Source organism: Marmota monax, unplaced genomic scaffold (genome assembly GCF_021218885.2).
Source record: "Marmota monax isolate L192 unplaced genomic scaffold, Marmota_monax_Labrador192_F-V1.1 WCK01_AAM20220418_F8-fsc00008, whole genome shotgun sequence".
Taxonomy (NCBI): Eukaryota; Metazoa; Chordata; class Mammalia; order Rodentia; family Sciuridae; genus Marmota; species Marmota monax.
The window spans coordinates 14120710-14135339 of NW_026694432.1; the positions used below are offsets into that span (position 1 = coordinate 14120710).

The window sequence follows — 14630 nt, forward strand, 5'->3', positions numbered from 1 at the left end:
CATCTTGTACTCTAATTCAGTACCCTCTTCTCTGAGAAGTCTTCCTTGATTTCTCTCTACTGAATGGTTTTGCTCTCATCTGAACGAGCCTAATATTTTGGCACCTCTCTCCAGCACAGCCATTTGCTCATGTACTTAGTATATGTTTATTAAATATTAGGTCTGAGCAAAGCCCTAGATTAGATTCTAGGGATCCAGAGATGAATAGGACTTGGTTCCTACCCCACAGAAGACTATACTGTAGGGGAGGAGAAAGAAATGGCAACAATTTCAGTGCAGTGTGATAGTTGTTTCATGGGGCCACCCTGGGTGTTATAAAAGCCCAGTAGAGAGGCATAACCCAGAATGAGAGTACAGAAAGTCTTCAAGGGAAGGTGGGGCTTAATGTAAGTGTTAGCTGGGGTTGGGAGGTTTGGGGCAGGTGAAAGGAAATTCTAGGAGGAGGGAACAGCTCATGTAAAAATATAGGGACCTGAAATAACTCTGTCATGCGAAAGGTTGTTCCCTGTTAAACTATAGACCCCTTGAGGACAGGGATCACATTTAAATTACCTCTATACCAGTCTCATTCAGAGTTTTACTCATGGTAGCTGCTCAAAATGTTTGTGGAAGGCAGCCATATTTAAGGGCAATGAAAATGCTGTGGCTCAGCACCATGGACAGATCACACAGACACCTGCAGTTGGAGGTAGTCCAACCTGTGAGCTCATTTGCATGTATTTGCATAATGAAGCCAACCTCATTTCCCTGGGGGTCTGAAGGCTCTGCATCATGGGGGATCCAATCAGTCTTGGTTTTGGGGGTTGGGAAGGGAAACTGTCAGGGCCAGAGACCAGAGGACTTCAGAAGAATCTCTTTTCCCTTTTGCTGACCACTTCTTTCTTTTCTGTTAGGATCCAGTGGTCCTGAGCCTTCTGAAGCTAGGATTCTGCCTGGTGGTGGGGATCCTGACATCAAGGATGGGATACCCCGGATGGTGAGTGGTAGGAAATTCTGGGAGAGGGGATTAGATTCAGGTTCTCAAATCTGAATAATTTGAGTTTGTGTAACCTTACTATTTTGAGCTCCAGTTTCTCATGGTAAGTGTGGATAATGTCTGCATGATAGGCTGTCAGTGGGGTTAGGGTGTTAGGTATGCACAGTACCTGGTACATAGGAAGTGTTTAGGAAGTAGTATGAGATTAACTGTGAGCAGAGTTTGGAAGAAGCCTGAAACAGGGTGGGTGTGGGGAGGTGGTGATGGGAGGAAGGGAGATGGAGTCTCAGAGGTGCTGCTGTCTGGAGTCTTCTGGATTGTCATCCCCTCCTAGTCAGCAGATGGCCCAGGACATGGTCTGGGATGAGGGAGAGCTCCGTCTGCCAGCTCCTTCGTCCCTGTCCTTCCTGCTGTCACCCCCTCCTGCCATAGCTCCTGTCCTGGCAGCTCCTGGAGTTCTGATTGGAGGCAGCTCTTGCTGAGAGTTGACCTCTCTGTCCTGTAGCCTTGGCAGCCTGGGATGGGGGCCAGGGACACTGGTTCCAGACCTTCTCCTTCATCACCTCTCTGCCTTGCCAGCCCACTGTTCCTGGGAGGAGGAACTCCTGGGTTCCAATCCCAGTTTAGGATTCAGATACTACCTGTATAGCCAGCATCCCTGCTCTATGGCTTTTCCTCCCTCCTTGATTCCCCCACCCCCTCCCCAGTGGAAAGAAGCTGTGGGAGGGGGTACATGACAAAAGGGGAAATTTCACTAGAGAATATTTGGAGCCCAGAATATTTCCCCGAAGAGGCCTTTCATGCTCATAGAGGGTGGGAGCAGCCACAGCTTCTGCATAAGCTCACAGCCCCAGTGGAGGAAACAGGAGGAGTCATCTCAGGTTTTCCTTCCTGTCTCAGTGATGGGGGTGGGGGAATGAGCCTGCAGCCAGATGGAAGGAACTGGGTGTGGAAGGAAGGGGAGGGATTTTTCTGTGAAATGGTGCTAGATATGTAGATTTGGGTCCAGTGTTCTCTGGTCACCTGGCTGGGAGCTGTGACCCTGAGGCCGGCACCTATGGTAGTAGGCTGTGGAGTAGGGTTGGGACAGGTGTATAGCTCTGGATCTGTTTGCCTAAACCCAGCATGTTAAAAGTTAATTCACCTAATGACTGGTTTCCTTGACTATTTGGTGTGTTTGCTGTGGATTTCCTTTTGTTTTTGATAACCTAAGGATATTTAAAAACCCATTTGGCTGAGAGGATTTCCTCTTGTGAATAACTATATATCAAATTTGCAGCATTTGATGAATGACGGGATTATTTTGTGTCCTTGTGTCTTTGTCTGTTGTGACTATTTTAAGGACTTTTCAGCCCATTTGTGGAAATGTAGTACAATTAATCACAATAAATTGATACCTAAAGGAATACAAGACCGCCTAATGAAAGATGGTTTTAGGTGAAGTAGCTTGTTCGGTTTGAAACCCATTTCTCCCTATTTTCCCAGGAGGTTCCTGGGGCCTGGCCCCCAACACTATGAAGAGCCTTTGCTGAGGCCATGAGGGGTTACCATGGCGACCGAGGCAGCCATCCCCGCCCAGCCCGCTTTGCTGACCAGCAGCATATGGACGTGGGCCCAGCTGCCAGGGCCCCATACCTGCTGGGCTCCAGGGAGGCCTTCTCCACCGAGCCCCGCTTCTGTGCCCCAAGAGCTGGCCTGGGACACCTTTCTCCAGAAGGTCCCCTGAGCCTGAGTGAGGGGCCATCAGTAGGCCCTGAGGGAGGGCCAGGGGGGGCTGGGGCAGGGGGGGGGAGCAGCACCTTCCCCAGGATGTACCCCGGCCAGGGCCCCTTCGACACCTGTGAAGACTGTGTGGGTCACCCTCAGGGCAAGGGTGCCCCCCGCCTGCCTCCCACACTCCTGGATCAGTTTGAAAAGCAGTTGCCCGTTCAGCAAGATGGCTTCCACACGCTACCATACCAGCGAGGTCCAGCAGGGGCTGGGCCTGGGCCAGGGCCAGGTTCTGGCGCCGCCCCAGAGGCTCGAAGCGAGAGTCCCAGCCGCATCCGGCACCTGGTTCACTCTGTGCAGAAGCTCTTTGCCAAGTCCCACTCTCTGGAGGCACCTGGAAAGCGGGACTATAATGGGCCTAAGGCCGAGGGAAGAGGTGGTTCTGGGGGAGACAGCTACCCTGGCCCAGGCTCTGGAGGCCCCCACACCTCGCACCACCACCATCACCACCACCATCACCACCACCATCAGTCCCGGCATGGCAAGAGGAGCAAGAGCAAGGACCGCAAGGGGGATGGGAGGCACCAGACCAAGGCCGCCGGCTGGTGGAGCTCCGATGACAACTTGGACAGTGATAGTGGCTTCCTGGGGGGTGGGAGACCCCCTGGGGAGCCTGGTGGTCCCTTCTGCCTGGAGGCTCCAGATGGGTCCTACCGGGACTTGAGCTTCAAGGGACGCTCAGGCGGGTCGGAAGGCCGCTGCCTTGCCTGCACTGGCATGTCCATGTCACTGGATGGACAATCAGTCAAGCGAAGTGCCTGGCATACCATGATGGTCAGCCAGGGCAGGGACGGATACCCCGGGGCCGGGCCGGGCAAGGGGCTTCTGGGTCCAGAGGCCAAGGCCAAAGCCAGGACTTATCACTATCTGCAGGTGAGGCTTTGTGGGGGTGGGGAACAGGGTCCTCAGCCCTCACCAGTCTTGTCAGCCAGGAAACAGGGAAAGGGTTGGATGGGAACCAGCTGACCCTCAGATGGAGGGCATGCATGCAGAGAGGTGCCACTTGCCTCACTGTGTCACCCTGAGCTCCTGTTGGGGCTTTAGTTCCCCAGTTTGTGCAGTGCAGGGGCCCTTCTTCTGATGATGCACATCAGTGCCAGGAAGACTTCTCACTGACCTACTGTTTTGGACAAGGTGTGCTGACCTCTATCTTATGAAATTGGAGGCAGAATGAGGTTGAGAAAAGGCAGTGCATAGCGTGAAGCTCTCTGACCCTAGCTGCCCTTTAGCTTGGAGGTTGGCAGTTGGAAAACAATTCTCCTGGCCCAAAGCCTTCTCCTGAACTTTACTGCTCAAATAAGAGTGGTCCAGATGTTTGAATGTGAAGGCCAGTTTCCAGAATATGCTTCTGCTGAGGTTTGTCATTCTTGGGTACCTGTGGTGGGAAAGCCGGTGGGGGCAGGGTGGCGGGGTATGGAAGAGCTCTGGGTCACTGTCTTGTGAGTATTCCTAGGCTGAGGACATGCTGAAGTCTGAGCCTTGATTTAATTCCAGGTGGTGTTGGGAGTGGAGGTTCTGACAATAATTGGCATGCTCTCCCCATCCTGTTTTACTACCTCCGAGGCCTCTGCTGGCGAGCCTAAGAGTTTTGACCTCTTCTGCTGGACCATTCATCGCACCCTCTGCCAGCCCAGTCTGTTTTCTTGAGCTCTCCTGTACTTTTAGAAGGAAAAGTCAATAAAAGTTCTGGAGGTCCAGCAGACTTAGGGTTATCTCCTAAACCCACATTCCTCATAGATGATCAATCCACATTCATTCATTCCCTGAGCATTTACTTTGTGCTCAGATGGGTACAGAGTTGAAGACATAGACACTGCGTGTGAGAACTCACAGTTTAGGAGGGGTAGACAAGGAAGCAGCTGGAATAGAGTATGATTGGCTGTGACAGAAGAGAGTCCTGGGCACCATGGGGACACAGGAGTCCCTCACCTACCTGGTGATGGTGGCCAGGGGTGGCTTGAAACAGCTTCTAGGAGGAATGTCCCCTAAATGGAGTGTCAGCAGAGGAGTTGGAGTTAGTTGAGTGCAGATTAAAAGTGTTCCAGGAAGAGACTACAGGCTGTTTAGAGGTGTGGAGAAGTGAGCCTGCATGTGTCTTTTGGGTGTTTTTGGCCTTGCTGGTAAGTTGTTCACACATTACAGTTCTCCCGGGGGAACTCTTGAAAGCCCAGAGGAGAAAATAGGGCCATTGTGGAAGTAGAAAGGGACTTCTGGGATTCCGGACTTGTGGGTTGGCCTTGGATTGCCCCCTCCTGGGTAGGAAGGTGCTCTAAGCTGAACTTTGAAGGATGCAGGGAGGGAACAGCCACTATTCCTCCCCCATAACCGAGCCCTTGCCATCCCTGGAGGCCTGCCACCATTTTGCTGCTCCCTGCTGCTTCTCCAGGGCTGCCCTGACCTCCCTGGGGGCTTCCTTTTTAACATGCACCTCACAGTGTCCTGCAGAGGAGCGAGGAACTCTGCAGTGGCTATGGAGTGGGAGCCCTGCAGTGTGGCCGAGCCTGCCCTGGCTGGCCCATCTGCTGACTTATCTGCTGCTCCCCTCTGTACAGCGTGGGGAAAGGGAATGGTCCTCAGGGTCTGGGATTCCAGGGTGTCATGGAGTGGGAAGTCCGAGCTCCTTTAGGTGAGAACTAAGGAGCTGCAGGAGCCTCCCAGACAGCCTGGCACTCCCCGGTGCACAAGCAGGGGGGCTGGCTCCATCAGACTGGGTATCTTCTTCAGACTCCTGGACCTTTTGTTCAAGTCCCATTTCTCTCCCTAGACACCAGCCCTTCCTCAACCCTTTTCTGGGTCCTCTCTTTCCATTCTGAGCCTTGTTCCTTTAAGGAGCCTCATCTCCTTTCTGTATTCCCATTTCCCAGCCCTGACCCCTTGCTGAGTCCTGCTCTTCCTTGAGGGTTCCTTCTTGGGCTCTCATTCCATCCCTGGTCCCCAGTTCTCATACTGATCCCTGTCCTTATCCCTCCCTTGAGCCCTAGACTCTCCTGAGTCTTGTCCCCTCTTGGAGCCCTGTCTTTGCCCTTTGCAGCCTCTTCTTTACAACAAGTGTTTTACGTCCTGTTGGCTCCCCTTGTCGTCTCCCCTTGCCTTCACTTAGATGACATTCTTTGCAGTGTAGGTGATCCTCGTGGACTCCCTCAGAGGAAAAGCCAGGACCACCTAGCTCAGGCTGATCCCTTTACAAGGGCTTGAGCCCATCCTCCTCCATCCCTCAACTGTCCCCTTTCTAAAAGAAAATCTTTACTGTCTTTTCATCCTGAAAACATGCTCAAAGTCACTTTCACCCTAAAAACATCTTTCCTCAATTTCACTGCCCCTTGTGCTTCTTGCTTCCCTTTCTACCAGAGTTCTTAGAGTCTCCTCTCTTCATTTCCTTTTCCTTCTGCCCCTCACAGCCTCTGACCGCTGAAGGGACCTGGTTTCTGAGAGCTACCTTCAAAGGGTACCTTCCATACCTATAAGTTAAGATTTATTGATCACTCTCTGTGTCCAGGACACTCAGTATAGGTTTATTTAACTTTCCCAACAACCCTTTGATGTAGGCATAATTCCATTAGCAGTTCCCCGACAAGAAAGCCAGGTTGATGCTTAGCGATTAATCGGTTTTGCTCAAGTTCACCTAGCTAGCAAGCAGGGGGTCAGAATTTGCTTATGGATCTTCCAACTCCGAAGCCTGAGTTACTAACCTCTGAACGCACTGTGGCATTTGACATAATCAACTTCTTTTATTCTCGAGATGTCTCCTGTTTCTATGACATGGCATTCTCCTGACTTCCCTCCCACCCTCCTGCCCACTCCTTCTCAGGTGACTCCACAGGCTCCTCTTCTGTTCTTCACAGCCCCCTTTTAAATGTCAGTGGATCGCTCTTAGCTCTCTCTTCCTATATCCCCTGGGTTGTCTCCTTCTTTCCTATGGATCCAGCTGCCACCATGACTCCCACAGGTCTACCTCTAGCTCCAGTCTCCTGCTGAACCCCAGGCCAAACATCCAACCACCTCCTTAACAGTTCTGGGACAAACTCAAGGTGCTCAACCCCAAACCTATCACCTCTCCCCAAGCCTATTGCTCCGGGGTTCTGTGGCTCAGTGAGCAACTGCACCCCACCCCCCAGGTCCTCAGCCATCAGCCTGGCAGTCATTCTTAACTCCTCCCTGCCTCCTTTTCCCCCCACGGCTAATCAGGCTCACTGATGCTCCTTAACACCTCTCATCTGCATCTCCTCTTCCCCCTCATTGTCACTGTCTTAATTTAGGCCTCATCATCTCTTGCCTGGATAACAGCCTCAGCCTCCTAATTGGTCTCCCACCTGCCACTTGAGCCCCTGCCCTGCTCCTGGTCCTCCACCCTGCAGCCTCCGTCTGGGCTGTCGAGGGCTCCCTCTGAACACAAATCTGATGTGTCCTCTGCATAACATCCTCTTTGGCTCCTCACGGGGTCGAGCAGAGTCAGAGGATGCAGCAGGCGAGCTGGTTCAGAGGATGGAAGAAGAAGGATAGAAGGTGCCTGAGGTCAGTGGATACTTCACTGCAGGGAGCGGGATTGACAAAGGTCACTTGGGCTTCTGATCTTCATTCAGCCTGTCAGCACCTGGCAGATTACACCCCAGACTCTCTAAGTGGCCCTCAGTTAAGTGGCAGGAGGTCCTGGGAGGATGAAGTAGTCTCTCCCTCAAGGGAGGGGCCGACGATCTGAGACCTCCCTTCTTGTTCCTCCTCTGACTGCTCGTGGGCATGGTCTGCCCCAGCCAGGGAGCCCCCCCACTAGCAGTAGGGGTAGAGGATCCTGGCCCCTAGATTGACAAGGGACATGTCTGAGAGACAGAGGCCCTTGTCCCTGCAGGTGCCGCAAGATGACTGGGGGGGTTACCCCACGGGTGGCAAGGATGGGGAGATCCCCTGCCGTAGGATGCGGAGCGGCAGCTACATCAAAGCCATGGGGGATGAGGAGAGCGGCGACTCCGACGGCAGCCCCAAGACATCTCCCAAAGCAGTTGCCCGGCGCTTCGCCACCCGACGTTCCTCCAGCGTGGACCAGGCCCGGATCAAGTAAGGACAGGGAGGGCTGGCAGTGGGTGTCAGGAAGCTGATGCTGGCTTTCTGCAGTTGTGTGTAGAGTGGGTTCCTGTTGGGCAGCCCTGCAAAGGGTTCAAGTGGGGTATCTTGCTCTGCCCCATATGAAGGGGAAGGATTTGGTTATAGTTCCTGTCTGAGTGCCTTTTGGGGGGGAGTCTCTTTACCCAGTGTCTCCTAGGGGATCTCTGGAGGTTTCTGAGGAACAGAACCTGGTCAGAAGTCCCATTGCCTTCATTTCCCTTAGCAGACCCCCATTCTGACATTGACATTTTGACCTTTTCCAGCTGCTGTGTCCCACCCCGGATTCACCCCCGGAGCTCCATCCCTGGCTACAGCCGTTCCCTCACCACTGGACAGGTAGGGAAAAGCCGGTGCACCTGGACGGAAGGGAGGAGAGGGGTGTTCCGGGCCATATTCATCCTAGGCCTTGAAACCAGAGGTCTGGCCATGGGGAGAGGTCAGGCCTGGTTCTGGTGAAACTGGGAAACCCGCCTTGAGTCTCCCGGAGCTACTCAGACTGGGGGGTCTTAGTCGCATCTGCGGAACCTGCCAAGAATTCTCAAAGTTATGAGCTTGTAAGGAAGGACAACACTCCTTCTCTGAGGGTCTCTGGCCCTCTCCAGGCCTGACTGCTTCCAGCCCACCCCCATGCAAAGAGTGGGATTGATTTGTACAGATAGGACATGGGCCAAGCTGCAGCCTACCAGGCGATCTGGGCCTGAGTTCTGCCCCTACCACTTCCATCCCTTGGGACCCCCAGTGAGATATCTTACTTCTCAATGCCTCTCTTTTCTCATCTTTAAAATGACAACAGTAGTGGTAGTTATCTCTCAAGAGATTTGTGTGAGTTCAGCGGAAAACTGTATTCAAACACAAGGTACCAGTCCAAAAATTGATATTTTGTACGTGTGAGTTTCATCCCTAAGTGTAGGCTTTCTCTTTAATTAAGCAGAGACAGCTGCAGTCTAGTCATTAAATCTGGAGATGGTCTTGAATTCCAGCTCAGCTACTTACCAGCTGAGTGACCTGGGGCTAGTAACTTGACTTTGTTTGAGCCCCACTTTCCCTATTTAAAAATAGGCATCATAATAGTGTTCTTGGCACATGGCCAGCACTCAATAAAGGTTAGCTATTTTTGCTGTTTGCTGGGGGAAAAAGCAACGCAAAAAGTGATGCAGAAGACCGTCCACACGGACTCCCATTGTTCCCCACAGCGGTCTCTCAGTATTCCTTTGTTACATTTCCTGAATCAGGGAATCTTATTGGCACAGCTGTCTTTTCACATCACACCAACCTATGTTGCTAAACCCACTAGTTAATGCTCAGTTCTGGTGTTAACATCTTACCCAGTTGCTAACTCTCCTTCTTGAAACATTTTTTTTTTTTTCTCCTTGACTTTGGACACACCAGACCCTCAAGATTCTCCCCCTGGCTGCTTAATCTCACCTGTGTGCTGGATGCCTCTAAGACTGTAGGATTTCAACATTGGAGTTTTCCAGGGCTCCTGGACTGCTTCTACACCCACTCCTTGGGTGATCTCATCTAGGCTCATGGCTTTGAATATTACTGAGAGCCTGATGACTCCTCTGGATACACAACCCCAGCCCCAATCTTCCCAGGAACACCAGGCACATTTATCAAGCCGTGTATTGAAATCTCACTTGGATGTCCAGTACAGATCTCAAACTGGAGATGCCCAAAAGTAAACTGCTGACACCCCCTTTCCCTCCTCCATGGATTGGCGCTCCACCTACCATCTTCTCCTTTTCAGATAGCATCAACTTTGTTCTTTCAGGAACTTGGGTCTGAAAGTTCAAAGTCAGTGCTTTCCTTACTTTTTTTTTTTTTTTTTGTGTGTGTGTGTGTGTGTATGTGTGCTGGGATGGAACCCAGGCCCCCAGACATGCTAAGTATGTCCTCTGCAGCCGTGCAACACCCCCAACCCATGAAGTCAATCTGTTTTTTTTTCCTCTCTCATATCCCCTATCTAATCCCTCAGCAAAGCCTCTGGGTCCCACCTTCAAAATGTCAAAATGTATCCCGGATCCAGCCACCCTTTACCACTTCTGCTGCAAGTTACCATGTCCTTTTGCCTGGGCTCTTACAATGCCTTCTAGTTGGCCTCCTGGAACCTGCCCTAGCTTCACTTCATTCTCATCAGTGTGGACAGGGTGATCATTTAAACAGATTCCTACATTCATTTGCAAATCTGCTCAAAACCCTCACCCTTGCTCAGAGTAACCACCAAGGACTTTACCACGAGTTATAAGGCCCTGCATGATTTGTCCAGTGCTGCCTCCAAGTTCCTCTCCAAACACCGGTCCCTCTTCCACTGCAGCTGCACTAGACCCCCTGCTGTTCCTGGACACCTCACTGTGCTCTAGACTTAGGGCCTTTGCATCTGGGGCTCCCTCTGCCTGGGTGCCTCCTTCCCAGACACTGCCCTGGATCACTTCCTCACTTCTTTCAGATCTTTTCCCATATGTTCTAAAATTTTAATTTAACCACCCCCTGCCCCCCCACCCCGCAACATTTCCGATTCCCTTTCCTCCTCCTTCTGCTCCTCTTCTTTTCTCCTCCTCCCACTTTACATTATCTAACATCACATATACTTGATATATTTCTCCTGGAGGAATGGCTTAGAATCTCTGCTTTACGGAAGAGGAAAGAGATTTAAAGCACCAGAGACGCCACCCTATTATCTCTAATAATGCTTTTTCTCTTAAGTCTATTTTTTTTGTTCAGTATTTGCCCAGAACATCTTTTTCCATCTTTGACTTTAAAGATTTTATTTTTGTCTGCTAATGTTTCAGGTATGTCTGTTGTAAATAGTCTGTGGTTAGATTTGATTTTATAACCATTTGATAATTGTTTGAGTGTTTAGTGAGTTTATATTTATTGTGATTGCTGATACACTTGGATTTATTTCTATCATCTTATATCGTGCCTTCTGTTTATCCTGCCTCCTGGGTGATACATTTCTACTCCTTTGCTGCCTCTTTTGGATTGATTGCCTCTTTTGGATTGATTCTTCTTCTGCCAAATCCCATGCTGGTTTGGCAGTTATGTATTCTATTTTATTCTTCATGGTTACCTTTATAATTTTAATGTACATATTTGACTTAGCAGTTCAAACCTGATGGGTTTTTTCCTACCTTCCCTCTGAACAATGCAAAGACCTTAGGACACTTAATTTTGATGACCTCTTCCATTCTTCTTTTTTTAAGCAATATGAATTTATTTTCAGTGATATAGTTCTTTCCCAACATTCATGAGGCCATGGGTTCAATTGCCAGTGCCATACACACAAAAAAATTATTATCTCACAGTTCTGGGTGCTAAAAATACAATGTTAAGTTGTGGCGGGGGTGGTTTCTCCTATTTAGGGACTTGTATTTTCATGTTGTTGTTTGAAGAATAAAATACACTGAATTTGATCAGGTACAGTTCATCTAATTTTCTCTTCATGGTTGTACTTTTGATATAAAGTTTAAGAAATCTTTGCTTAATCCAAGATCATGAAAATTAATATTTCTTATACTTAATTTAGGTATGTGATCTATTTTGAGTTTTTTTGGGGAGCACTGTGTGTATGATTTGAGTTAGGGGTCCAACTTTATCCTTTTACGTTTTGATATCCAATTTTCTCAGCATCATTTTTTGAAAAGATTTTTCTTCCCCCTTGGCTCCTTTGTCAAAATCAATGTACTTATAAGTGTATGTGTTTAATTAATGAAACTTCAAATTTATTCCATGGCTATAGCCACCTGCTCGATTACTATAACTTTGTAGTAAGAATTGATTATGGTAAATTTAATAATAGGATTTTGTAATTCTTCATAAGGATTGTTTTGTGTCTCCCTTAGGAACCTTGTTGAAAGGCTTCAGGTATAGTTGGGAATTTGAAGAAACAGCATTGAATGCCCAGATCAATTTTTGGGGTATTGTGTTCTTAACAATATTAAGTATTATTATTCTTGGACATGGGCTGTTTTTTCATTTATTCAGGTCTTTCTTTTTATTTCAGCATTTAAAAAATTTAATTTTATTGTAGATTGATAAATTGTATGTAATTATGGAATACAAAGTGATGAAATAATATATAAATAAAAGGTGGAATAATTAAAATATTAGCATGCCCATCCCCTCAAATAATTTAATGACTTTTTTGTCAAAGGGATAAAAAATGTCTCTCTTTAAATATTTTTCTGGTTGTTGACAGACCTTTGTTTTATTTATTTATATGTGGTGATGAGAATTGAACCCAGTGCCTCACACTATAGGCAAGCACTATACCACTGAGCCATAACCCCAGCCCTTAAATGACTTTTAAAACAAACAAACAAACAAACAAGTTTTCTTTTTTTTTTTAGTTGTAGATAGACACACTACTTTTATTTTTTAAAAATAAAAATAGGCAAGTGCTAGATCTACCACTGAGCTACAACCAAAGTCCTGAAATGACTTTTTGATGATCACTTTCCTTCTTTGTATGTTCTTGTTGCCCAGTATTTCATTTCTACCTTTTTATCTCTCAAATTAGTCTTTAGTATTGATGCTACTTTTTATGCTCAGTACTTGATTATGTGTGCTCACAACTTTACCTTTTTTCTTCTTTACCATTTACCATTGTGTCTTTTTTTAAAAAAATATTATGTACATTTTTAACCTTTATTTTATTTTATTTATTTATTTTTTTGTGGTACTGAGGATCAAACCCCAGCCTCACTCGTGCTAGGCAAGCACTCTGCAACTGAGCTATGACCCCAGCCCACCATTGCAACTTATATTCATTCCTTTCTCCTAAAGTATATTCTTTTTTTTTTTTAAATATTTTTAGATGTTGGTGGACCTTTATTTTATTCATTTATTTTTGTGTGGTGCTGAGAATCAAACCCAGTGCCTCACACATCTAGGCAAGTGTTCTATCACTGAGCCACAACCCCAGCCCCTAAAGTATATTCTTTAGTAAGTTTTTCAGTGAATGTCTGTTCACTATACAGCAAGCTTCAACAAAAATACATGTTATCCTCAGTTTTTATTTTTTATTTTTATTTTTTTGATGTCAGGGTTCAAATCCAGGGCCTCACATACGCTAGGCAAGCCCTCTACAACTAAGCTATATTTCCAGTTCCTTATCCTCATTATTTGATATAGTTTAGCTTACTAGGGGAATTTTAAGTCAATAATTATTTTTTCTCAATGTTTCAAAGCTATTTGTCATCTATCTTCTATTGTTGCTGTTAAGAAGTCTGCTATTAGTATAATTGCCTTTGTAGGTAATTTTCATTTCTGCCTGGTTGCTGTTGAGATCTCGCTTTGATTTTGGTGTTCTGCAGTTTCATTGTGATATGTTTGAGCATGTGCTCCCTAAATCTGAGGATTCATGTCTTTCATCCATTGGAAAATTCTCTCTGGTTACTGTTTGTATGATACATTTTTTTTCCATTCTCTTACTTTCCACCCATGTTTATTTTGAATCTAAGGTATGTCCCTTATAGACCACATGTAGTTGGGTCTTGTTCTTTTGGTATTGGGGATTGAACTCAGGGGTGCTTTACCAATGAAGTACATACCCAGTCCTTTACATTTTTTTTTAAATTTTGAGACAGGATCTTGCTAAGTTGCTGATCTTGGACTTGCCGTCCTTCTGACTCACCAGTTACTGGGATTACAGGCATGTACCACCATGTCTAGCTAATCTCTACCTGTTGAGTGGGAGTTTTCCATCCATTAATATATAATACAGTTATTGACATGATTGGGTTGTCTCATATCATAATTTGTTTATCTGCACTTTCTTTATTGTCTTATTTTGTGTTAAATGCATCTTTTAGTGTACCATTTCAATTTCTTTGTTATTTTTTCACTATATTATTTGAATTATTTTATTAGTGGTTACACTAGGAATTACAATGTGTATCTTAGCTTATCAAATATAATTAATGATATTAAAATATAGAAGCATTGCTCCAATATATCTCCTTTTTCTATCCCTACTTTGTGGTATTATTGTTACTTATGCATATGTTATAAACTTAATAGTTGTTATAATCAACATTGGTATTATAGCAAGTGCTTTATGTAACCTTATGTCTTTCAAAGAAGAGAGTGAGGAAAATATTTTATATAGCCTTTTATATTTACTCACATAATTATAATTTCTGTGTTCTTCATTTCTTTTGTTGTATCTGAGTTACCACTAGGTGTTATTTCCTTTTAGCCTGAAGGACTTCCATTAATATTTCTTGTAAGATAAGTGTGCTGGCAATAAATTCTTCAGTCTATATCTGGAAATATCTTTATTTTAAATTCATATTTGAAGGGTAGTTTTGCTGGATATAGAATTCCTGGTTGACAGTCTTTTCTGCCATTCCATTGTCTTTTGGTGTTCATTGTTTCTGATGAAAAGCCAATGTTTCCTAATATGTGATGAATTATTTTTCTCTTGCTGCTATTAAGTTTTCTGTCTTCAGATATCAATTTTGACTGTTTCAATATGAGTCTCTTAGGGTTTAACTTACTTTAGGTTCATTGAGCTTCTGTAATCTGTAGATTAATTTTTTTAAAAGGAATTTATTTTAGATGTTGATGTATTTTTATTTTATTCCTTTATGTATATGTGGTGCTGAGAATCGGACCCAGTACCTTACACATGCTAGGCAAGCACTTTACCACTGAGTCACAACCCCAGCTCTATAGGTAAATTTTTTAAAAATCAAATTTAGAAAATTTAGGCCATTATTTCTTAAAATATTGTTTCTCTCCCTGTCTTTTCCCTCGTTCTTCCACCTCTTCTTCATCCTCC

At 46.3% G+C, this 14630-nt stretch overlaps 1 protein-coding gene across 3 annotated transcripts in view; it reads left to right on the top strand.

The window, feature by feature from the left end:
* Positions 1-14630, top strand: part of Dlgap3 (DLG associated protein 3) — a 60758-nt gene that overhangs the window by 20130 nt on the left and 25998 nt on the right. For all 3 annotated transcript variants that reach the window (XM_046469470.2, XM_058570915.1, XM_058570916.1), the window contains 4 exons: positions 894-976; positions 2462-3619; positions 7590-7795; positions 8107-8179. In XM_046469470.2, coding sequence (XP_046325426.1) covers positions 2513-3619; positions 7590-7795; positions 8107-8179 — 1386 coding nt within the window. In that variant the 5' untranslated portion in view covers positions 894-976; positions 2462-2512. The remainder of the gene's footprint in view (positions 1-893; positions 977-2461; positions 3620-7589; positions 7796-8106; positions 8180-14630) is intronic.